The 27,335-nt window shown below is 35.0% G+C and overlaps 1 protein-coding gene across 2 annotated transcripts in view; it reads left to right on the forward strand.

Annotated features, from left to right (window-relative positions):
- Positions 1 to 3,033: 3,033 nt before the first annotated feature.
- Positions 3,034 to 27,335, forward strand: part of ST18 (ST18 C2H2C-type zinc finger transcription factor) — a 95,480-nt gene continuing 71,178 nt past the window's right edge. The window contains exon 1 of one of the 2 annotated variants that reach the window (XM_029085754.1): positions 3,034 to 3,207. In XM_029085754.1, coding sequence (XP_028941587.1) covers positions 3,034 to 3,207 — 174 coding nt within the window. Of the gene's footprint in view, positions 3,208 to 23,078; positions 23,178 to 27,335 lie in introns of those variants that run through there. The other variant, XM_010171171.2, reaches the window with a different exon arrangement.

The raw sequence follows: 27,335 nt of genomic DNA on the forward strand, positions 1-27,335 counted from the left end.
TTTCCAATAAGTAGAAAGTTGTGTTAAATTATAATTAATTCATCCAAAGATCTATAAATAGGTACTTTTGTGAATGAAATTACAGTTAAAGTCCCCTGATCTCTGGTTATTGTTTCAGAGGTGTGTAGCAGAGGTAAGAAAATTGAAAATGAAAGAAAAGGAGCTGTCCAGGGTACTGCAGCTGGTTAGTCTTTCCTCTTACTGTACAGATTTTTTTTTTTTACTGAAGTGATCACAAAACCGCCCCCATTTCTTACTCCCCACCCTCCCCCCCCAAACAAAAAACAAACATAAAACCAACCCAAACAAAAAAAACCCCAACTTTATAAACCTTATATTGAAGTTAACTATGAAAAAATATGTGCATGAGAAACATTTCAGGAGAAAGTCATGTTTCTGTGAATAGCAAATATATACTTAGATCACAATAACTTTCACAAATTACTTATTAAACATATTTTTTCAATGCAAAGGTTTTTGTCAAAGTTACAGACAACAAAACTTTTCCAGTCTAAATTAATCTTTGAGTATAACACAAATGGTTTCTATGGTAGTGTTGTAATGTAAACAAAACAAACAAACAAAAAAAACCCAGATCCCAATCTTGTATTACTTGATTGCTTTTGAAACGAATTCTTGTCCTTATGTGACCTGAAATGTGTGGTTACAAAGCTATAGAAATCCAAACGATCATATTTGTTTGATATGAAATGAAAAAAAATAGTTAAATTGAAAGTTTAACATCATGAAATTCAAAATCCCAAGCGGTATATAAACATTAAAAGAAACTTTGGACTGCTAATCCTAGGAAATGAGTTTTATGGATTGAATTCAACAAGGCTTCAGAAATGGTTCCATCTGCTGCCTAGCAGCTGGTGAAAGGATAAATTTAATTCATTAATTCATTTGGAAAAAAGGATCCAAGTAGTAAAGACTTCATTGCTCATAATGCACATAGGTGGAAATCAAAACTGAAATTAGGTCCAGTTGATCATCTTTGATAATGAGGAACATTTTCTTTGTTATTGTTATTGTTATAATGATCTTGATCAGATAGTTGACAATACATTGAGTATATTCTGTTAACCAGTGTTTTTATGTCTCAAAAACTTGAGAACAATGAAAGCATAACTCCTCTTTCCGGAGGAACATCCCTACTTTGGGAGTTACAGATTACGTAGGTTTAAAAAGCTGGAATGTTTCACTGAAACAATATTGCTGTCTTTATATGCATATTTACAACTTCTTTCCTATTAAGTCGGTTTAAGAATACGAATAAAGCACCATTAAAATTATAAAATAATCTTATTCACCATTGAGTCACTGTTGTAGTCCAAAACCAGAATGTCAAATGCAAAGAGTTTACTACTTTCATTTACTTTTCTATTAGAGTCACAAGCTTAATCTTTTCTTTACTGTCTTCACGTATTCTTTTTTCATAAGTGCTAAAAACTTGTACAAGAGTAAGAAGGAAAAATGTAAGTTAAGGACTGAGAAATGGCAATATTCAAATATCCAGAATTTCAAAAGCAAAATTAATTGGACAAATGTTTCAATAATAAATTGACATTTAAGTTGTAGATATAAAGTTGTCCAAAGTATCACAACCTCCAGATACAGTTAGTTGTTTCTTTTTTTCTTAAAGTAGTTGCCTCTACTTCTTTTAATTTGAATCACAAGCAGTGAGTGTAAAGTTATCTAAGGCTTTTGAACCCTGAGATGGTCAAGTGGCAAGGGCTTTTATTCACCTTATACCAGGCACACAGGTAAACGTGCCTCTCATTACTTGCTGAGGGATACTCAAGACTGATGAACCTGTTATCCTGAAACCAATTAAATATCTGCCAATGCCTATTTTCAATGTTCTGCTTGAGGTGGTGATTTCATTAATGATATTTGGCTTTTCCTGTTTCCTCTGTAGCCCATAGCTCGCTGTGGTGGGTTTGCTGGATTTACTATAAAGGTTCTGTTCGCACCCTGTGGGTTGGGTTAAGAATTAGGATTTATGCATTTACTTCTACTGTTGCATTGTTTATACAGCTTTGGTTTAGTTTTGATCCCTTTTTTTTTGCCTTTGAGGCTCTTCCACAGTGTCAGCTGCTGACAGATAGTAGGAGAACGGCCTCGTGGTGTGAATGAAAGGGACCTAGCGGTTGGTAAACAGAGATAAGGAATAAATAGAGCACAGGCAAAAGGAGATAGTTCTGTGGGAGCCCAGATTGCCGCCAGTCTGTTCAAGTGAGATGCAGTGCCTGTCCTTTTCCCAGATTAAATTAGTGTGCGAAATCTCCAGTGACCTCCTCCCCTTCTCCCCATACTCTTTAGCCAAGCTGAACAGCCTCTGCTGTAAAGTATTCATTTTATCCAGGGACAAGTTGGACAATAGAACTCTCCCTGTTACTTATGGACAGCTGTCGTGATTCATAGGGCTTTTCAGCATTTCATTTTTCATAAGAGTTAAAAGGGTTTTACCTTTTAACTGACGAGAGGTTAGAAATGCAAAGACACCAGCCCTGAGGTTGCCTATGGTAAGGAAGTTAATAAATAAATATCACCCCCCCACACATATGCACATATACCCTCCCCAGTGTGCAAAAGGCTGTGTATTTTGTTAGTGCTTTTTTTTCTTACTTAAAGGGGTTTAATTGTGATAACATGATTACACTGAAGCATGACCTGCATGGAGAAATTAACAAGAAGAGACACAGCGATATGCAGGGCCCCCAAGATTCCCTAAATTAAAGGTGACCAGTGCAAACCTAGTGAGTGCCCTTTTCCCTTCTTTGCCCTTGCTTTTGCCTACATCTCCTGTTACTTTATTACCTGCAAATAACTCTCAGGAAAGAGTAAACCCTCATGAGATACCTCTGTGGTCCTGTATTTTTTTTTTAGTGATTTACTGCAAATATATTCAGCATTTTGACTGATTAAATAGACCTTCGGCAACCTTGAGGGTCACTGTGTGGAGTATGTACATAGAAAATGCATCAGCCCATTGTACCCTGGCAGCTAATGAGATTGGTCGTTAAGTAAATGACACAAAGCCTACAAAAAAAGCTTAGCAGCTCACTAGAGTATCACAGAGTGTCCCTGCACACCACACAACGACACAAACAGTGGACTAACCTAGCCCACCCCTGCTTTATTCTACATCACTGCTTCCCTGATGTCAGCGTGAGAGGCAGAACAAAGGCTAAAAGGCACACGGTAAGTCAGTCTGACAATTATGCCCTAGGGAGAAAGTAGAGCAAATCTTAGCCTAACCATGGGGTTGAAAGTCCGTTTCTAGACAAGTAGGTCATAATGAAGGGATTTTTTTTTCCCCCTGTCACTTCATGAAGGGGAGAAAAATGTCTCTGGAATCAAGGTTGGGTTTGCTTCTTGTTTGTTTGTTTCTTTTTCTCTCTCTGTCTGATGTGCCAGCTTACGAAAGTTTCTGGATTTCCAAAAGTAAGGTGAAACAGTGTATTTTGTGAACTGGATATTGTAATTATAGTTTAATGAAAGAAATATTCTTTGTAAGAACTGCCACACAATAAACACTGTCTCAGATATACAATAATGTCTGATGAACTTTACAGACAGAAAGTTTCTTTTTACTTCTCTGTAAAAATCTGCAGAAAATCTGTTACATATATGAATACACAGTTCAATCCACTAGCCAGCTACTTACACCCCTAAATACCTCGTACAGTTTTTACAACTATGCAGATAGTAATGAAGTTGCTACTATAATTTTGGAGTGCTTTTTAAAAGAGATTGTTACATTATTTTTTCTCTCAGTGTTGTCTTTTCCATGAGCTGAAGTTAAAGAATTGATTACTGTTAAACAGTTACATAGTCATTACCTATATTCTTTGCACAGCAGCAAAATATTCAGCTGATATTTTCGAATAGCAGGTGCCTGCTATATGAAAAATATTTTATATCAGTGTTTCAGTTTAGTATTTCAGGACCCTTTATTTTGCTGAAAAATGGCAACAGGAAGTTGCCAGAAAGTCTTGTTTGCATTGCTAAAATGTTTGTGCCTGCTTTGCACTTTGGAGGCTCAGGGGATGTTAGTTCAAAACATGATATTATTGCAAAATGCCTGTATGAACTAAGTAATGCTTCCCCACCTCCAATCACTGAAAACCATATGTTTTAAGAATGTTTTCTCAAATATAGACAGTTAAAGAAATGAGGTTTACACATCAGCCTGCATTACAGGGGTTTTTGTTTGGTTTTTTGTTCGGGTTTTTTTTTAAATTTATTTTGGAAGAGTTATTTAATTTGGGAAGACACTTCTTAATATATGTGTATTTAGACTTGTCAGGTTAACTTGTTCACTTAAAACTCTTCATAGGTCACAGAAGTCAATTTACTATGATAGATTGCTTACCCAGGGACATTTTTTTTACTGCATGGACAATAGTATCATCACAGCTTATAGAAACTAAGACAAAATATGGTATTTTAACATATGCATTTGGAGACTCCTTGCTAAGATGTGCATGTGAATCCATAAATATGAATCCTCATGTATATATAAATCCTCATCCTTATATAAAAAGTGTACTTATGTAAAAACTATGTTCTCCTATATAGTATCCCAGTTTATTGAAACTATAAGTAACTTATGTCTGCTTCTGCATTTCCCAATTTTTACAACTTAGAAAATTTAATGAGGAAGTAAAAAACTTGAGTAAAATTTTGTATTTAATTTTATTTGCCATATTTTTAAGTTGTGTATATCTCAGAAATATGTTTTTGTTATGTTACTTCAGAAAATATGAGATAAGCAGGCATCATAAAACAAGCTTCCTTTCTCAGCTAAGTCCTATAATTCATACCTAATTGCTAGATCAGCAGAGATTTAGTAAGCTACAATGTTAAGACACAGTTTTGCTTTGAACTTTGTTAATAGATAGTAAGTTTTTGGTTCATTTTAATAAGTAAAATTTGAGGATATTTTATGTTCAGGTGCATCACTACAGCTTTTAAAAATGAGCACATCGCTATCACAGAGTCATCATGCTATTTCCATACCTATGTGAATGAGAGTAAAGGGTATTTGATATTTCAGTATTCACTACATTAAAGAATAAGTTCATCTGTCCTTTGTCCTATTAAAAGTAGAGAGTGATTTCATAGGGGTAATACACATGTAGCAGTGCTACAAAAATCATACTGCTGCTGTAATCCGACAGGTTGAGCCACAGTAAGTTTCAGTAGTTTTTCGTAGCTTCGTTATTTTTTCTTCTGTCTGTCATTTCTTTGGTACACCCAAGAGAAAAGGCAAATTTTATTTCTGACAATAAATGTTGTTCATCTGATCTCCCTGATAAACTATGTAACACACCAGATTTTTAGAAACCACTTTTCAACATACTTTTTGGACCTCACAATCCCATATGAGGCCTTTGCACATATCTTTGTGCTCAGTTCTAGGGGATGCAAGTATCAGCTGTGCACATGGATCTGAAAAACTTTATGGCATCACAGAGTTGATCTGAATAATTCTAATTCCGTTTTTTTACATGCTTTTAATTTTCTAAGTCAGAAATCCCAAAATATCTGATATTTTTGATAAGCAAGTATTTCAAAGGTCAGTCACAGGCAATCCTCCCGAAGGCCTTCCTCTGTCACTCCAAAATAAAACACAGTGAATTAAATGCAGAGTAAACTTTATGTACTACATCCCTATGTATTTGGAGCATCTATATGAAAATCTCTGTGTTATGTTACTTATTAATTTTGGAAGTACACATATATAACTGGGACTAGGTCACTTTTAGTTTATGTGCGCATAGTTGTGGATTATTAAAAACTACATAAGCAGAATCAGTGTTTCTGAATTTTAATTATCTTGAATCACTTCAGACTAAAGATACTGTTTAATTAGTGATAAAAAAGATTGTCTCTCCCTTAACTTTTTTTAGTACTTGTATAAAATCTCTTTGGAGGAGAATTGCTCTCATTTATGCTAGTGGAAGACTTCTAACGATACTAGCAACTTTTGTCTTTCTAAATGACAGATTTCTCATTAAAAAAAGATGATAATCTAACAGTAAAAGTTACTTTATAATGAAAACGGGGTTTACCTTCCTGGGTAGGTGAACACAAAAGCTTTTCTACGCATGAGTGATTCCAGTGAGATGAGGTCGATGGCTCACTTCAATACAGTAAAGCAGGTGTGTAAGTGTTTTGAAGATGAGTTTATTGATTTGCTTAATAGATTCGGATAACATTTGCTAGCTCATTTTTCAGGTTTGACTTCATATGTGAACTTTTCCCTTCATTATGTAACTTTGGTTAAAAGGAGCTTGTTCTTCATTTAATGACCAGTATTTGAACTCTGGTCCATGAAATATTAGATTAAAAAAAAAAAAAAATAATAATGCTTTTGAACTTTCTCAAACTTTCTTATTATTTCATGTAAGCATCGGAGACCTCAATTTCTTCTTAGCAGTGTTTCCTCAGGTGATTGCAAGAATCACTAGGTCAGTTCCCTAAATCTCAGGAAAAGAATTTGACACCTTCAGTGCCCCCACTGAAGAGCATATGTACAGTAGCTAGATTGGTGCAACAAAGTAGTAATGGTAGTAATGGCTCCAAAGGCACCTTTATGGACTATCAGGTAAATAATTCTTATGCTAAGAAGGATTTACATGATACAAAGTAATGGTTCTGTCATGTCTGAAGTAAAAATCCACTTTTTAATGAACATCAAAGTAATGTTTTGCACTCTTAACGTCAGAGATACTATGGTAGTTAAAAAAAAACCACACATACCTTCTTCAAATAAAAGTTTATATTTAAATGTTTGAACAAAAGAAATGTTAAAATACTGTAAGTAGGCATCTACAGTACCACAAATGGAGAAATTTTTTTTAAATATACTTATTACTGTTCTCAAATATTTTCTTCCTTGCCATATTAGACTATGGTCAGTATAGGTATTTCCGTCATGTCTTCAAACAGCATTTTTGCGATGCAGTCCAGAAATAGATTGATCTGGGGAGTTGTGTGGGGGAAGTTGTTTGTTTTGTTTATTTTTTTCTACTGTATGATTTTATCCTACTTTGGGCAGAAGTTTGACACAATCTAACATACACAATCTAGATCTTGTTACAAAAGTAAGTCTGAAACTAAGAACAGTGGTCACAGAAATCTAAGGTTGCGGTTTTTGTGTTAATTTATTTTTTAGATATAATTCAATTTCTTGTGATAAAATATCTCCACAAAAAACTTTAATAAATTTCTCACATTTGGGGAAAAAAATATTATCTTCTCTAATTATGTGGTTAACTAAGCCTCTGTACAAGATATGGAAATTCACCAAAGTCTAAACAGAAAGAACTCCTATAGCGATACAAATGAAGAGACTGAGTACACATGACATTTTCATTGTATCTCTAACATTTTATAAAATTAAACACCATTTTGAAGTATGGGTCTGATGGGAATCATCCTATATATAAGCATTAGACATTTAGTGAACAAAGTGTAACTGAACACATAAATCACTCTAAATAACACGGACACTTGGTCAAAAGAAACATATATTTAAGGCTCAAGTGTATGGTCAAGCTACTTTATGGAGAGCTTTCCCATTATTTTTGTGAGAAACAGTACTGTCTACAAAAAGGGTTAAAGAAAATGCATTCTGTTGCATCTGCTTACTAAATCCCTTACTTTAGTAGAAATTCAAATTTTGTAAAGATTATTCGTTTTATTGATGCATATAATTATAATCACAAGCCATCTGCTGATTTGGCAGGCATGGTTAAAATTCTCTAACTCTCATAACCTTTCAAGTACAGTGCCCTTGGGACTCTATTTCACTTTTATATTTTGGAAAACATGTAGGGACAAACAAGAGAGGTCATCTGCCGAAAGTCAGACCTGTAAAACATTAAAAGAATAAAGATCATGGTGACTGCTCTTGTTTTAGTAATAAAGAAAGTATTTTCTTTTTTTTTTCTGACTTCAGGAAGGATTATGCTGGTTTCCATCACGCACTTTGGGAATTTTAATTTTTTCTAGGGATTAAAGCTCTCTCCTAGCACTCCTGGGATCTGGGTTCCAAGTCTAAACTAAAAGAACAAATATTGTTCAGTTTGGTTGCCACAGGTGAATTAAACATATTTGACCTTGGCCTTAATTTTTCTTTTTACACAATTCCCATTACATTCCTATTTGAAATGTTTTAACTAACAGTCTTCCCCTTTTCTTTTTCTTTTTTTTTTTTTTAACTCAGTCATACACAGAGAGACACCTTTCAAAAGTTTTACCATAAGGCTCAAAAGAGCATTTTAATTTTGAGGGTTACATACAATAAGGCATAAAATGAGTGGTTAACATTCTTTGTCCTAGTCCTTTAGAAATGTATGCCTGTATTTATGTTAGCCTATCATTGACAAGTGGTTAGTCCAGTGACTTCCTGATATTAGCAGAAGGCAAAAACAATCATCCCTCAACAAAACTGTCTTACCTAATGCTGTATCAATGTGTATCTACCAGGAACAAAAGATGCAACTCTCACTTCTGTTTAATTAGTGTATCTGAAGGCCTGTATACAGCATGCATGCTGCTTTAGTCCTTTTGGAGGTTTGATTCTCACCCCACACCCTCATTATGACAAGCAGGAGGGAAATGCACATGTTTGAAAGTGTCTTCACAGCTGAAACTAGGGAAACAGGCCGAGTGTAGCTCTGGTTTATTTCACAACCAATTAAGTATGACATCTGTTGAAACTCAGGAAATAAGTCTCCCTTCCCCCTGTTCATACACTTATTTAAGCTGCCAGTCTTTTGTTTGGATATGGTGAATTTTACTTACAATAGTTTTTTTCTTTGGAGTAAATACACAAAATAAAGAAAACAAGTCACCAAATTTATTTTTTTAACTAGGTTTCACTCAGTGCATGTGAAAAAGCCCTGCTTGGCACTCACAAATCAAGCAAATGGTTGCATCAATAATTCCTTGCCTAAACACTCACCTTGCATGCTGAAAAAGGGCATGTTTATGGCAGACAATGTAGGCACAATAACATTTTCATTTTTGAGAATGTGACTCTTGTTGCTGGCTCCCAAAGGCCAGCAAAAGCTGCTAGAAGGAATTTGGATTTTAATTTCTTTAATTTTATGGTTTAAAACTTGGCACCAAACAGAAGTCACCCAACAGAACAGAGCTTGTGGCATTATCTATGGTTAAAACAAACTTAAATGCAGAACCACTGTCATTGGTGACATCAGGTTTTTCAAGTATATGACAGTTCATAATAAACCAATGAAGAAATAGATAAACTTAAGAAGCAAATCTAGGCTTAAGAAAACAACTGTATTCAGTATCAGATAATAATAGTTCAATATGAGACATGTTTCCCATTTATCAGACATCAATCCATGTGACACATTTACTTATCAGGAAAACTTTTATTCCTTCATAAAATATTGTCCAATCTAAATATTAAAAAGATGATATTTCAGTCTATATCAACTGTTAAAGTTCAGTTTCCCTCTGTTGTGTTTAGAACTTGATTGTATATATTCTTCTATATCTAGATAAGGAAATATTTGCCATACCATGTTGACCTTTTTCTTTCTCTGCCTCTTGATATTGGATTCTCCTGTCACTCTGAAGCCACACTGCTCATATCAAAGCTGTGGCTAACTCTCCTTTTTAATTTACACCACAGACTAATGCTCTCTTTTATTTGTTCATCAGCTTTGTTTTGTTTGCCAGTTCTTTCCTACAAGAACTGGCACTGCCTTTGTTCCTGGAGGTTGGTTGCCTACTTTATTTCTCTTGATTTTTCATCCTTATTTTAGAATACAGCTCAGAGATGCATAGTGCACTTGCTATTTAAGATGTAAGATGCTTCCTAGCGCTTGCCATAGCTTCCTCAGTCAGGAATTTTCTGGTGAAATGTCTGTGTGTGCAGTGGAAGAGTCTAGACCTGAGCCAATCATCCAGATTCTCTTTAGAGTCAATGGAAAGAAAGGCATTTCTTGGATGCAATTCATCTCACCCTGAAGAAATAAGTAAGATATATCACACATCTACATAGTGGTAGAAATGCCTGCAGGCTGCCTACAAGCTACCCAGGACTATGGAAAGTCAGCAGTTACTACCTTAGAAATATATGTCTGCATTTCAGGCATGAAAAGTTAGGAAGCTGAATCCTGTCTTTCCTGTCCAGCAAACTGGACTCGATTTCTTCTTATATACTGTCTCCACATAAACTTACTATTTCTCACAATTCCATACAAAACAGTGATAAGAATAATATGGTATACCTTAGACCAAAAGTTTCCTCTTGCATATACAAGGCAATGATGAAATGCAGTGTGTGCTCAGACATTAATGGAGAGAAAACACCAAAACTGAATAATGCTTTGCAGCTCAATGGACCAAATTTTTCGCCTGAAACGTGATGTTTACAAAAGGAAAGGGAGTAATTCCCTTCTTTGTTCTTATAAGTCATTATATTTCCTTTCAGAAAAGGGTTTCTTTTCTCAAAATCAGTTCTTAAAAAACAAGAAGAAATGAGTCTTAGAGATTTAACAATATCAGTTTATTTCAAAATACAGTAGAGATTTCTACATTAAACCAGTTAGATTTTTTTAAATGCTGCTGATAGACCATTTCCAGACTCAGCTACACATTTTCTTTCTTCTGTTGGTCACTACTGAGACACTGTAGGCACTTTTAGAGATTTGTCTGTGATTTCTCTCTCCTTAGGCTTTCAGGACTATTTCTTAAACTTCAACACAATAGCAGGATAAATTAAATGATGATTTTGTGCTTTTTTTGTGGGTGATTATAGTGATTCAATGTTTCTCATGCTATCATAAATACTGCAAGCAAGCTTTAATTTCAATATTTCAGTTACTGTGCATACTTTGCATAGATTTCTAATACATTCTTCTATATTTGAAGTGATTTGATGATACAAATTTTGATTTTTAGAGGATTATTTATCATACCCATGGCTTTAGCACATAAGTGTGGTTTTCTTAAAACAAATCTTAATCTTTTAAAACTCTAGGGACAGGTTCTCAAAGTTTCTTCAGATGGTGGTGAAGTGCTTAAATTGCATTTCTAACTGGGTAGCTCAGAATTCCTTTGGGGATCAGAGCTGGATGGAGCTCCATTAAGTTGTACTAACCCTTATATGGTGGATGGTCCCTATGGAACAGGAGGTGGCTATACACTACCCTAATCTATATCAAGGGCGGCACTTGGAAGCAAGGAACCATAGCTAGGTCTCTGACAGTCCTTTGTATTATCATACTCTTTTGCTGAGAAGAGGATAGCCACAGTAGTAAACTCAGCTATAAGATTACACTCAACTTGATCTAATTTTGTAGCAATGAGTTTTACAAAGGGTTAGTAGCTATGTGTCTCCAGTAGCACTTCCACAGGTGAGACTCAAAGTCAATGAAAATCATGCCCAAAACTGAGTACATGCAAAGTTAATTACGGTATAAATTGACATCAGTCCAATAAACATAACCTTTTAGGCTGATTTAACATTTATCCTGAAAAGCTTAACCTGCTCACGTATGATATTCTCAGAGTTTTCTTTCCTACAATCCATGTTTTAGTAGCTGTCATTAAAATGTGTCTTCTTAAATATCCCTAACTCATTTTGAACAGTGTGAAAGAATAAATAGCTTCAGCCCTGAATGTTTTGGGCCCAATGTTATTTATAGCAACAACATTAGTAATACCACTTATTTTTATTGTTATTAACATGAATAATATTCTACTATTTTGTGATCAGGGGAATAATGTTATAATATTGCAGAAATGCAAGTTGCTTTCAATCAGTGAGTGCCAGCCTTCAAAAAGCAAGTTCAGCATTGTGGATACCCTTCAGGTCATACAGCTGGCTTACTTATATATTTGTGGGGTTTTGGTATTCATTGGTGGTTGCATGATGATCCCTGCCTTTTAAATTTAGAAGTTACATGGGTATTCTGATGATATTTTAAAAGTAAAGAGAACAAGTTTTTAACTGGACACAGTACAGAAGATTTCATTATTTTTGGCCCTAAATTTTTCAAAGACACCATTTGGTGTGTTTCTTTTTTCCTGAACCTCCAAGAGTGATCCCCACAATAGGACTATCATCAACCAAGCTTAATTTAGAGAAGCTGTCTTCAAGCATTTCAACTGCTTCACTGTAGCATGAAGTAGCACGAAGTCTACTTCTAATAGACAACTAGTAAGCTCTTACTGACAGAGTTTGAGTTAAGCAGACGGTATCCCTGGAAAGGGTAAAGCTCAGTCCAAGGGTTAGGTTTTCCTATTCACCAAATGGAGAGGACATGTTTCTGGTTTTTCTGCCTGTAGATGAAGAAAGCATCTTAAGAAATCAGGAAAAGACAAGCCAGTAGCATGTAAAGACCTTTGAGTAGAAGAAGAATGTCCTGAGATTTTTTTTTTTAACATTAAGAATGAGTGAGATGCACTGTGTGGGAAGAAGCAACAATCTCTTGAGCAGAGGAAGAATCTCAGACAAAATGGGTATTACATAATAACAGTTTGCTCTGGTCTGACCCGAGTGATCAGAGGTTTCTGGGAATCATTAAGATCAGCTAATGCACCTTCAGGTAATGAACTTTCACATAAAATTCCAAAACCAAGCAAGAGAATCGCTTCTAATAGAGCAAAAAATTAAATATCTGTTGTTTAAAAGATGATAACCACAAAGCTCACATTTTCTTATTGCTCAGAATGTCTGAGGTTGTCAATACAACATGCACAACTTAAGGTGCCTGAGAGAAAGAGGTGGTTCATTTCCCAAATGACTATTCAAGTGATCTCTTGAAATGCCATGGTGCTTTTGGTTTGATAATTTATTTATCATATTTTGAGGTGCTATTCTTGCAAGGTTAACCTGGACCTGGAAAGCTTCAGTTTCTTCCTCTATCATCATATTCAGAAGACCATATTCATGTCTTAGAATTGTCAAGTATCGTTATCTCATGTGACATCTAGCAAGGAATTCAGCTTCAAATAGTATCTGATTTTCTGATTATTGATCCAAACAGGACTTGAGCATTGGAAGTTCTGTCACAATGCCCATCTTTAGCAGTAGTCTTCGCAGCCTTCTGTAAGAAATCTGGAATTACTACTAGTGACTAAATGTAAGTGTTCGCTGATGCTGTGGAGGAGTCCAAGCCCTTACTTTCTTTCCAATAAAAGGATGCTAGGTGTGAGTACCCTCCCTATTATTAAAGTTACCCTTTCCAAATAGCACCCAAGTTTTTTACAGTCTTTAAATAAGACACATATATGTGATGCAAGAGGATTACTCTTGATTTTATACAGCTATAAAGAATACACCCTGTTCACTCTAGCTAGAAAAATTATATATTCTATTTACTTACTAATGAATTACCTTGTAGAATTACATAAAAACATTAGCAGGTTACTGAAAGTCTTAAATCATTGTCTCATTAGAGTTTCCTATAAAAATAATACAAACTCTTTCCTTAAGTGCATTAATTTTTGTACTATTTTCTCTTCTACTGCTTAAAAAAATATTTTATAAAGAAGTTTTCTAGTTCATAGTCCAGCAAGCTATAAATAAACATTCTCACCCAACAATCAGCTAAGACAAGCTAGATAGGTACACAGATCTAATCTTCCTTATATAAACTACTGTGCAATATTAGAAAAAAAAAAAGAATTTTTATTAGTTTTTATGTCCTTATATTTCTAGTCTTATCAATTAATTTATTAATCTTGAGAACACAGTGTTGACTTGAAAAATACAGTTGTTTCCATGAAAAGAGACATGGAGTTTTATGGTGGGTTTTTTTTTTTATACTGCTTTGCAATTTCTTTGCACAACATACTTCACCAATATGCAAACAGGGCTCTAGCTACTGTGTTTGTCCACAGCTAGAGCTACAGATGAACACAGCGTAGTTGTGTGATGACAGGAACAGCTGACTCATTAGTAGAGAGCAGTGAAAGGTAATTAACCCTGGGAAAAGTACAGCTGCCATGCGAGCTGTTCCTTTCTGTAGGATCTGATTAGAAATTAGTGTTAAACCACTGATTCTTTAAAAAAAAATGTCATTGATAATTCACTTTCTTTCTCAGGTGTGGCCCCTAAATGGGGCCTAGTATAGAACTAGTGTACAAAAGATCTTCTATCCAAAAAGGCCTTTTCTGAGAGAAGTACACACCTGTTTGGCTGCTTCTGGACTTTTCTTAATCATGTATATTAGTCCAGCTTTGAATTTGAGGAGACCCTCCAAATCTATGGGCAGCACAGAGAATGCATTGTCAAAGTGATTTAAGGTAGAACATAGTTGGTTACCATACAGGCACCTGCAGTGAGGCTGATTATTTAAAAGTCACAGCTACTTTTTGTATCAGGACATAGTTCTGGTGCAAAATGGTGCAGACCTCTTCAAAGGAAAACAAAAATCTGTCTCCTGGGGTAGGTGAGCACAACATATGAAAAAAGGATTGTGCCCTGAGCAAAAAAGCCGCCTCAGCCCACCCTTTTTCCTGTACACATCTCAGTGTTTGAGGTGCCAATAGAAGACACAGAACCCATGATTTAATGTAAAATCCAAAGCAGAAACCAGCCTATTACATATAGATATCTGATACAGATCTACTTATCAAGAGTGACATAACTATCAACTAAACCACCAAAATTTCATTAATGCGCTGTTGAAATTTCTAAACTGGTCTTTATTATTTGCAGCTGTCATATCCAAAATAGTTTTTAATCATCTTACTTTGTAAGATCTTCTGGCCAGGACTGTATCTTTGTATACCTGTGTGATTAATACTGAGTGTATGTGACTGCTTCCACAGGCAAATAACATGTATTATTGAGGTCCATTACAGTGTTCTGGTTGTTTTCAACAGAGTCAGGCTTACACCAGGCAGCCTGGAGGGAAACTGTATTTAAAGCGATAATGTCTGTAAGACATTTCTCCTTGGGAAGTTTTTTTTCATCTTGTTCAAGTAAAATTTGCTGCAATAGGATGAAAAATGGATAACTGTTATTTACCAATATTTATTATCGCAAATAAATTAATATTACAAAGGTATGTTTCTGTAGTGTTATTTTTAACTCAAAATTGTTTAGTGGTACAATGGGTCATTTTCTTACCACACATCTAGTATACTCATATTGAAAGAAACTTTTCTTTTTCGGTTTCTTTAAATTACATACAGTGCTTCCTGGGTACAGTATACAGTATCTGAACTTAATGTTACCAAAAACATATATGTATATATATGCACATACATTTATATACAGAGAGATCTATATACATACCCACACCTCCCCTCCCACTTAATGACATCTTCAACACTGACAGCAAAAACTTTCAAAGCAAAATAGTTAAAGATATTTCCTAGGAGAATGTTTCTCTTTATAGGAAAACAAGTGAAATGCATCTTTAAGATAAAGATCTGACATGTCAAGAGTGTAGTTATCTGTGAATTGACTAATATGTTAAGAGAGAATAGAACAGAAATGAGTTTTAAATTGTTTTGCCGTTCATCATGGATTAGATGGTACCCATTCTTCTCAGAATTGTCCTTTTTTAGTTCTTTTTTACTTTTTCTTTAGTAAAACAGCTTGAAGAGAAAGAGGAAACATTTTTTTTCTTGGAAATCCCAAGTAATAGCATACTCTTGAAGTACCAGGTTGAGTTTCAGAGGAAGTGAAAGCATGAGCAAGCTATTAAATTGAAGAACACATGAGGATGAAAATAATATTCACTACCTTAAAACATGGTTAGAAATGCATAAAAGCACTTCACAGCACTCAACATTGTTATCCTCATTTAGCTGAAAGATGAAGAGACCTGCTGAAGGTCACAGAATAGATCAGTGGCAGAGGCAGAAGAAGAGTTCTAGAATCCCTTTTTTTTCCAATTATGAACTCGATCACGGTGCCTTCTGTTTATGCCTGTGAGAGAAGACAGGTGTCATTTTAGGAAATAACCTTTGCCTCAATCTAGAATCACAAAAGGCCCTGAAAAGAGAATTTAAATTGTTATCCCTGGTGTGACAACATAACTTTGAACAGACTGAAAACCCTTTTCTTTGCTCCACCCACCTGATCCAAACATTCGTTAAGCAAAACCTTTTCAGATGGGAAGTCTGTCCCAGTGATCATTTTGTATGCATGTTTTGGTATCTGACAAATATTAGTCAATGTTTTTGTTTGTTTTTAAGGTAGTATTTTGTTCTCGGTTTGTTTTTTTCCTGTATTCTGCAGCATGTTCCCAGGATCTTCAAGGCAGTGCAGTAGTGCAACCAAGCCCCATTATCTTTAGCACTTAGGGTCATTACAAGTCTTTTAGATGGTGGCAGACTGTACTTCACATGGCACTCTTGAAGTTAATGAACATATGTGATTTGCATGTTGAGGGAAGGCACACTTCTTCCCTTTGTGTGACTTTCCCTTTCTTGAGACATGTCTGTCATGCTTAATGAAGAGAGCTCGTTGTTCAGAAAGGGGAGGATGAATGCATAGGATATCAGAATGGTAGTTATATTTCTTTTCATAAAAAGAGTTTGTATTTTTAGGTTCATTGTTCCTTTTGACTCCATGTCAGAGAATGTTCAATGAGCTAATTAGCCATGGGTTTTGTCCAGCATAAGAATTGCAATGTCCTAATTCTGGCTACTAAATCAGTTACAAAAAATTGGTTGGAACAGTCAGAAATCACAGGGAAGGAATACAGTAACCTACATTAAGCCTGTAAGTTTTTGAGAAGTGACCATTTTACTGCATCTAATCAGCTGCAGCACTTCTGTAGAGGTTCAATGCAACAATAACAGCACCCCCATAAAATTGTCCTTCAGACCCATTGATTACTAACCAGCTTGCTGGAAACCATGTGACAGTACAAGGACTGTTACAGTGGTGACTAAACACCAGGCATTTAGCAGTCCCAGAACCAGACCAGAATCTTCCTGATGTTGAAGGAGGCTATAACAGAGTAATTAAAAACCCACCATTTCACTGCTCTTAGTTATGCTGGTCTGTGTGCTCAGGCATATCCCGCTGCCCTCAATCCTGCAACTTTTAAGCACCCCTTCAATGAGCAGAGCATGGTCATCCTTTGCTAAAGTCACCAACAGTCCCCACACACAGTACCTCAAAACAGAGATGGCTCCATGCAGAAAAAGTCATCCAGGCTGAAAAAGAGTAAACATGCTTTAAAAGAAAACAAGCCCTATGTTCCAGAGTCAATGATGCATGCTCTTTGAACTTTCTTTTAAAATTGCTCTGAAATCATAAGGTTGTTATGGTGTGGTTTTACTCAAAATAATGCATATCATTGTAACACAAGCCTTGAAGTTAAGTGGCTACTTTAATGAAACATAGTTGCCATAGTTACTGCAGGAGAACAGAGAGTAACTTTTAGTTCTTTTGAAGCTATGAATTAGTTTAAAAAGAGGAAAAGGAATAAACAAGCATGCAGAAGTTTATTATTCAGTGTTTCATGCCTGATCAACTCTAAAAAAGAAGAACTCTCCCTAGACTAAGGTATTAACATTTTCCAGCTGAAATCTATAATTGCCCATCACAAGCACAAAATCACATTTCATTTCTTCAGTATGTCTGTTTCCATGTTTTTTTTTTCCTGAATCAGGGAAGAAACAGGTTTTTCCAAAGTTCTACTTTCATCATTTTGTTAATAACTGACATTTTACAGCATCTTCATTGCTAAAAAAAATAATGTCCTAAAGGTAATAATACATTACTAAATACAACTCATGAAATCTCTGGTCTAGCTCTATTATTCATTATAAACACTATCTTAAGGCTGATGAGAGGGAAATGAAAATTTATCATAGCAAAGATATCTTCTAGGACGAGCTTCATTGTTTTTCAGTTTAGCATTGAGATGTGCTCTATCCCTGAAGTGTTAATGGAGGTCACTGCTGTTGCTCTCCTTTACTGTGTCAAAGCAAAGGAGTTCCTTCATGGTTGACTATTGAGAAACAAAATTATGTTCTTTCCAGTATATCACCTTCAGCTTATGAGCCTCTAGAGCAGCAGTGATTAACAGGACTTTTACAAAGTTTCTATGTAGTTACAAGGACAGCTTCAATCTTCTGTCATTTTTTTGCATTAGCTATGATTATGCTTTTACCACCAAAATGCATTTATTTTAAAGGTAACAATACAGACTCAGAGAATAGCTTATGTTTCATCTATATTTATCAGCACTCACTGTACATTTGTGTCTTCATTACCAGGAAATATTAAGGGACATTGTGCCATCTATTCCTGTTTACAGTTTATTATGCAGAGATAGGAAACACTTAGCATGTAAAATGAATGTAGAAATTATTCCTGGATAGAAACACGGACATTTCCCACTCGTTGGCTCTTTCTCCTCCATCACCGGATCAGAGTGTAATTGTCAGTAATCAGGCCTGCTTGCTGCTGATAAAACCACTCTGAATGCTAGCAGCCTTCTTTGTGTGATGACTCAATTATTCCAGAAGTGCCTCATCAAATCTGCCCCATCAGCTGGGCTAATAAATAAGGAGAAGAAACTGGCCCCCCAAAGCAAATTATAAATCCATTTGCATTAACCATTTCGCTGGTCCATGATCTAGGCAGAAATAAGCATGGCAGATTGTGTTAAGCTTATTTGAATATGTTTATAATGTTTACAGCATGCAACCTTTTTTTTTCTTTTTTTTTAATTTTTCCACAAGGTGTTGGAATTATCCGTCATGAATAGCATTTAAATGCGGTTATGTTAATTACAGCAAAGCCCCAGGCATCTTTGAGGGATAGTTTGTTGCTTAAACCAGGTGAAAGTTAGACTTTCTACTAGGCAAAATATGATCTTGCACATGGCATTGGAATGACTTCCGTGTTTAAAAGAGAGGATGAGTGCAAGGGATGTGTTTTTACAGGTACTGGAAGGACAATTGCCTGTGTTATGAGGCTGTCTTGCACTGGTAACATGACCTTCTGTTCATCTCAAGGTAGGATTAAGATAAATTTTAGTTTTGTAGATGGAAAAGAAAATGCAATAGTCGAAGCAGTGATACTGTTTCCTGGGTACTCTGCACTTAATAAAACAAGTGCAAAGATGAGTACTCTGCCCCAAGGAAATTCCTTTCTGAAGCTCAAATTATATAAAAATTATGTTTCCAAGTAGACTCCTTCAGATTTTCAAGACTGCCCATGTGTAATGCAGTGAGGGTGTTAAATTGAAGCATCAGAAGGCCAAATGAAATTCATTTGTTTACTCACATGCTGAACATTACACATGTGCTTAAGAGTCTCACTGAGGTGACCCATAAATTTGTGCAGAATTGAATGTGTAAAGTTATGTACTTAAGCCTGTGCAGAAAAAAGACCTGACTGTAGTCAGGAACTCAATATATCTTCACTCATTTGTAATGGCATCTTTTGCTTTTATGTACTTTTTTCTCAAACACAAAGTATGTTGTGTTATTTTATCTTGAGAAAGAGAAATTACTGTAATTAGACATGTGAAAAATATTCAGGGATCATAATGGTGAGCACATCGGATCTTGTTTCCTTAGCTATTACATCCATTCTGAGTTAAAAAATCACAAACTGTTGTGCTCATTCATTTTCGTATTTACAATATATCAACTAGTGATGTGGTAAATGAGGGAAAATAAAATTCATCTGTTGGAAACGATATCCATTATGCTCAAAGAAAGTTCTTAGATGTGTTTTACAGATGTAGTACAGCCTTGTGCACTGCAATTCTGACAGAGAAAACAGTCTCAGACTTCCGGTGAGATAATCTTTAACTGTAGAATATGTCTTTTCTTCTTATTAAATCTTGAGGAACCCTGTAGTAATCTGACCTGAATGAGTGGACTTTTACCCATATACAATGAGTCAACAAGAATGGTTGCTTGAAGGGATTTGTCACACACATCTGATGTTGAGCATCAGGGTCCAAATGGTGATTCACATCAGTATCCTGCTATGACTCATGGATCTCAGTAGGATGGCACTTAAATTGTCAGTACAAAATCATTTTGCACTGGAAATGGCTATAAACCAAAGAATGAATTGCAAAGGTTCCAGGTGAAGCATTGAACCATTACATTGACAAATCAAGTAACTCATTTATTCCATCTTTGTAGGTTTATAAATTTTATTATTCTAGTTGAACTGAGGTGTTGATTGAAAAGGGTGTAGGTTTTCTTTGTAGGTAGGCAAACTTCAGCTTCAGGATTAAAAAATTCTGTTCAGACATATATGTAGTTGAAGTATAGGTATAATTTACTGTCTGTAAAACTTTTTTAATTCTTTACTTAAATGGACAAATGAGTTAAAGCATACTACGAATAGATTGGGCCAGATGAAGATATGTGTGGACTTAAGGGGAGTGATCCCACCAAAGAACCTTGGTTGACACATAAGTAAGTTAGTTCTACCATATTTCCGCTGACAACAATCTTATCAAAGTTGTCAATAACCTAGATACATGTTCTTTTTGGGCTCTTGAGGCTGAATTTATAATTCATAAATTTACTAAAATAAAGTGTTTATCAATAATTTACTGTATAAGATCTTGATGTTAATGTAGAATCAGCAGTTACTCTTGTTTACTACCTGAAGTATCCAATCCCAGCACTTATCTTTGAAATGTGAGTTGCTTCTTGGAATGTGGACAGGGGTGACACATGGTTTATATTCCATTAGGGGTATGTCACATCCCATGACACAGCATAATCCTACATACCCTGTATATAACATGGCAGATGCATGACATTGTATTAGACTTTTTATGAAACATCGTATCTTCAAATGTGGGTACTCGTCCATGAAGCAGCTGTATAACAGTCAACACCCAGTTATATGAAAGAAATAGAAAATAACACATTTGAACCTATAAACCAATAACTTCTGTTGTAAGTAAACATACAAGAGAGGTTCAGGTTTTGTGCTTTATCGAAAGTCTTGCTTTTGTCCTGTTATAGCACTCTTGGCTTCACAAAGATAGCTGATGATGTCGCATGCAAGGCAGATGGGAGTAAAATAGCAAATGGCACTGTTGCGTGTAGTTTTCCAGTGCGATTTTCACACCTGCCCCCCCAGCCTTAACCTAGCCCAGACTCCTTTTCTTAAAAGAAGGATTTTCAACCAATTAGCTTAATATGTAAAGTTAAATGTGAAAAGTTTTGTATATTTTCCTGTCCTTTATGCACTTTTCCAAGTGGATCTCAGCTGTGCTGTCTTGACTCTGGGTCCCTTAGGATGAGAAAGGCAGCAGATGGGGTTAGGGCAGAGGGCTGATGCTTCTGACAGCAAACGGCCTGGTTGTTGAGTGGAAGCTGTGAGCGTCAGGAAGCTCCTTTTCCCCAGAGAACCAACTAACCACTGAAGAAAGTTGAAAATGAGCCCTTTGAGAAACGCTATTAAAAGTAGTAAAAAATTGCAATTGTGCAGATGATGTGCTGCTGTGTGGTTATTCGGATGCTAATGAGTTTGACATTAAGGAACTCAGAGGGTTTACAGCTACTCCCTTATGTGATTTAGTTCTTTATTGGCAATCTTTGAGAAAATAAATGAAAAATATATTTTTAATAAATACATAACATGATAGGATTTTAGACAAAAAACTTTTAAGTTTTAAGCTTTAGAAAGAGCTTTGTTCACCATTATAACTATTCTCAGACATCTTTTTGTTTTAGGTTAGTGTGTTTTGAACAAAGAGGAAGAGGCAGGTAGAAAGCTTTAAGATTGATTTTTTTTTTTTTTCATGGATGTTGAAATAAAATAATGGGGAAAGAGGCCTTTGAGGATAAACATCTTTTTTTCTGGCAACATATTGGCTAGGAACCCACTTAAAAAGTCTTTTTAGTGTTGAACTGTTTTATTCTGGGCTTTGCCCCTTCTTTATCAGTTTGCATCTGTTGTCTGTTTTGCTATTTGATAAAAGCTTATTTATTTTATTTAAAAGTTATTCATGGGATGCAACTAATATTCTATCTATTGGGACTCAATCAGAAACTAGTCACTCAATAAACTCAAGCTTCCCTGAGGATGTTTAGAATGAGCCTTTCCAATTTCAGAAATGTAACTTTTCAAATTTTACTAAAAAAACTTTATCAGGTATCATTGAATGAATAGTTTCACCTTCGAGTTCCAAAAGTTTATCTGCAAACTTTATTGTAATTGGAATACATTGAATGAATATTCTGGATCTGGGTACTCTTTGAAAAGGACCTCTGAATTTGCAAGTGATAATTAAATTTTCATATTTTGGTTACTACTGACAGGAGTGATGCTAAAATAAAGCCTGCCCATAATTACTGCTCACAGACAGATTTTCCCAGGTTGCAAAAGCTTACAACTAAGTATTTGAAGAATCTGGGTATTCATTACTTCTGAATACAAGGCCCTCAGTATTGTACACTCAGATATAAACTTCTGCAGCCCTTCTTCCCTTGCTGTTAGTGTTGATTTAGAGGGAGTTTTCTCACAGAAAGGAATAAAAATTGAGCATGGAGAAATGTCAAGAATTTCCTTCAGTTTGCTTGTGGTAAGAACACTATCAGTCTGTCAAACTTTGAACTCTGATATTCAAAATCAGAAAAAAAAAAAACCACCAAAAACTCAAACCAAATAAAAATTGAGGGATTTTCTGTTATTATTAAAATATTTTAGAATGCTTCTCATTTATTTCACATCAGGTACTGAACTGTCCTACTTTGTCAAAGAGGTTCTGATGCAGTAAAAATATTTGACTAAAGATTTCTACATAGAGAAACTGTCGATTTTTGTCCATGCAAGAAGAAAAATTTTTCTTAGAGCAGGTCTATTTCATAAGCTACAGGGAAAGGAATTAACAATATAAAGAAAGTATCGTAACAGAAGAAAAAATGTTATTCTTTCTGTCTTTTAGAAGCATAATTGATGTTTCTATACCATGTATTTGAAAAAATGCACAAGTAAGCAATTCATCTGGATTATTTACCCATTTCATTTGAAGTGTCCTGTTTCATCTATGTTTTAATTAGTATAGCTGGTTTTTGGTTTTCTTTTGTTGTTTTGTTGTTTTTTTTCAGAGAATGAATGTGAGGATTATCTGTTAAATCAGGCAAGGTATATTGGGCTGAGTGACGAATTTGGTCCTTTGGCGTCTCCACATATTTTCACCTGGAAACACATAAAGGTGGGATAATTTGAGTCAAAATATTTATATATATTAATACTAGAATACTATGCGGTTTCATGTGTAGTGTCTTGTGCGCTATTAATTTTTTCTACATAGCATCTGTTGTTTTAAGAACAGCAGTCTTCAACAGTCAGGTATAACAATATCGAACAATTGAAAAAGATATAAATCTTTGTAAATACCTAGAATTTTTTGGTTTTCAGCTTTCAGAACTATACTCTGTTGGCATTGCATACTGACAAGAACACTCTTATCTTTGAATCTATAGGACTCTAGGACTGAGAATGTATTTCATAACGCACCTCTTAAATTTAGTCTGTGAGGGATAGCTTATTTGTGGTTTTGTTTTTTTATGATGCTTAGTGAAGTTTTATTAACGATATATCAGTTGGGTAGGATAAAAATTTTGTGGTATTTGTAAAAGATCTCAAGGTGTCGAAGCATTTTTTTTTTCTCTTTGCATATTGGCACTTTCTTTCTTAAAAAAAAAGTATATATATATATATTCAGTACATAGGAGCCCAAGAAATAGTGACCAGACATTGAACAATGTCAAAAATAAAAATCCAGGAAAAAGAGCCTCCATAAAGTAGGATCACACATCAGCTTGTGTTGAGTTGCATTTCCATATGGTAGACTATATATTTTTTTTTCCCTGAATTTAAAAAGCTAGTAGTTGCCCCTTAATTTCATAAAGCTGTGACTCTGCCCTCTAAAGCCTTGGTAAAGCAGACTAATAGAAATACTTGGCACACGTTGGTTACCTAAGGGAATAATAGAACTATTTGCTGTAGTCGTTTGGCAAAAGGACATAAACATATGGCTTTGGTTTATATTCAGCACTGCCAGTTGTGCAAAGTTGCATGGGTGAAATCTACAACAGCAGTGACAACTCAGAAATCAGAAGCAAGAATCAAAATAAATCATCCTCATAACAAAGCTATTCAAGCTTGCCTCTGATTTAAAGTTTATTTTGTCATTGCATATTTTCTAGTAGTGACTTGAATATAAAAAATATCTACTTTTAAAAATATGTATACCATTTAACACACCACAAAATGCCAAACTGATGATGTATATGTGTTATAAACACGGTTTAAAGTTTACATTTAGTAGACATACAAGCTTATTTTAATTCACAATAAATTAATACATCTGAACAAATTATTTCTGTGTTACTCAACTTTCTCCTAGAGACATTGGGAATAACGTTGTGTAAAAAAACCCAAAAGTTTCAAAAATAAAGATGAGGTGACTCCTTGGAGAAGAACAATCAGAATCAGAAAACAAGGCATGTTTTCTGTAATAATCTTCAAGAACACCTATATTGTAAATATTTTTTATCCTTTCTGGCCATCAATATGTTATTAAAAAAGAAGAAGAAAAAACTTTAACCACGGTACCAGCAATGTTCTTGAAAATTTTGTCTTTGGATTTTTTTTGCTGCCAGTACTCAGAATGCATAAACTTTACATAGTGTTGCTATATGTATACTTTGCATTTTCTTCTCACCCTGTTCTTCTCACCATCAGTTTGCCATTAATGCTTCATATTTAAAAAAGGCATCATAGAGTGACAGAAAGATGGAGTCATCACACATATATACACAGACAGCCAAACAGTGCTCTGTACTTCTGGACAGGCTGTAGGAAATCTTGCCTACAGAGTTGTTAAAAAAAAAAAAAAAAAAAAAATCTTTTTTTTAATGTCAATATTCCCTTTTTATGTGTTAGAATCTCAAATGGGTTATTGAAATGAAACATTAAAACACGAGTACCAAAACGACTGACAAGCTTGCTCTGAGGGTGTTATTTATTGTAGGAAGAGGCACACGCACTGTCGTGTCACCTTGGGGCACAGTACAACACAGACTTGTTTGTAGTGCTTAGCACTGACTGGCTTCAGCTCTGAAGTACGTAGCTTATGTTTGAGACCTGAGGATAAATTAGTGTGATTTAAAAATTGAGGTTGTTTTTTTTCTTCGTAGTTTTTTTTTTTTTTTCTGGCTAAATTAATTAATCTAGTGACAGATGTAGCTGTTGCCTCTGTACAAACTTAAGTAGTTCACAGCACAGTACTGTGAAACTATCTTACCAAGACTGTAGTATCAATTTAGTTTCTGAAATTCAGAATTAAAATGTGCAAGTAAACTGAAACAGTTATTATTATTCTTATTGTTATTATTATCATTTATTGCACATGCCCTATTTTCAGCTGTTAGTCACATTCTTGGATACCATTATAATATCAGTGCCTGCACATGTGCACAGATAGACTCCAGTCACACAAAAAAGCAAACTCAGAGCCAAGTCCTGATTCTCTCACTCAGGGAAGTATTTCCAGGTGCTGCTCTCAAGTCCGCTGACTGCATTGGGATGGTACAAACACAAGAAGTGACATTTGGTTTCTGCAGCCAGGAACTCCAAAATAGTTTGCCCAGAAAGTATATTTGCTGCTTTTCCAACAATAAGTTCACCTGGAGAAACATGAGTACTAAGGTTTAGATGAGTTTAAACCCCATCAAATCAGAGAATCTAGGTATAAATTGCAAAGGTAAAGTGGAATTAATTCCACTATTCACTATTCTTTATTTTTGTGATGCTTGCCCTTAGAATATATGGGACTGCAACTCCCAATAAAATTTTCCTGGCAGGTGTTTAGATATTATCCTGATGGTCCAGATGAATAAAAAAAAAATTCTATTGAGACTTTATGTGAGGATTTTGTGCAGACATTACCATTCTATTTACCTCTTATGACTTCTTGTCTTAAGAAGCATATGTACTGGGAGGGAGGACTGAGCATCCTCAGCTTTGAGAGCATGAAGCACCTTCCAGAATCCATCCAACCTTTACTAGTACGCTGCAGTAATAAGATACGTCTTTCAAATTAATATCTTGATAACAATTACCTCTAAAAAATGTGGATGAAATTTCTTAATTAGAGTCCAATTATTTTGTTGTTCCATAGGTGATTTAAAAGTTTGAATACTTCTTGCTGACCATCTGTGGCTGTAATTTCGTGTAAAAATATCACTATGTAGATAAAAATCAGAAGTGAGAAATTTTGTTCACTTTTTTCAGTATCAGACAGTCTCTGAAAAAGCTATTAAAATGCAGAGATATTACATTTAAATTTTGAGCAGGAGAAGTCTTTTTGCTGACACATTTAAAAGATTTCACAGTTTTATTTGGTTACTTTTGTATAATTTTCAAGTTAATGCATGGGACTTTTTGTGAGTTAAGATTTTTTTTATGCAACACAGACATGATTATCTTAATATGTGGTATGCACCAGGCTAAATAGTCCTATAAATTTTAGTTTTGAGTTGATTAAACATCTCTCAGTGTTCAAAATTATTACAAGGAAAGAAAATCAATTAAAAAATCACCTGCATTGATTTTGTTGTTGGTTTTCACTCATTGTGTAGTTTTTAAATATTCATCACAATGCAAAGTGCTATTTAGACCAAAGTAACTGCTGTTCAGTAGAAGCAGTGGACACTTTTTGTTTCATAATTAAAAGAGCAGCACTGTGATTGGTGTGGTATTTATTATGAAATGATGACAAAGGAGTACCAGTGGTTTTAATAGTTTTAGCTTACAGGAGCTGTTTTTAATTCTGTCTGTAGAGTTGCAGGTGAAATAATGCACAGTGGATAAATAGTCTATATTGGTTTAACTGAACATAATATATAGTGTGTTCTGGAGTTGTTTGTCTCAATAGACTATAGTAATCAAAAGTAATGAACCTATTATGTGCAGGACCTTGGAGAGCATAGAATGGCAGTAAAAGTGTGGCACATAAAAGGTTTATTAAAGGAAATTAAAGTCCATCATTGCCACACCTGCTACCCTATTATAAGTCTATGGCAGGTCAGTGCCTTCAATCACAACTCAGCATCAGAGAACAGAGCCATGTTTCCCATTACCATTGCAGTCACATTGCAAAAACTCGTTCTCCCGGTTTTAAGGACAGTAGCAAGTAAAGGCTGCCATCAGCCACACTATGTAAACACAAGCCACTTATGTTCCTCCTCTGCTAATAATCAACATCAGATGTAAATTTAAACAAATTAAAGATATCATTGTCTGGCTTTGAGATGCATTTTGATCAATTTATACTTTCATTTCAGATATTACTAACCTGTGTCCT

The sequence above is a fragment of the Antrostomus carolinensis genome, unplaced genomic scaffold (genome assembly GCF_000700745.2).
Source record: "Antrostomus carolinensis isolate BGI_N321 unplaced genomic scaffold, ASM70074v2 scaffold7847, whole genome shotgun sequence".
Taxonomy (NCBI): domain Eukaryota; kingdom Metazoa; phylum Chordata; class Aves; order Caprimulgiformes; family Caprimulgidae; genus Antrostomus; species Antrostomus carolinensis.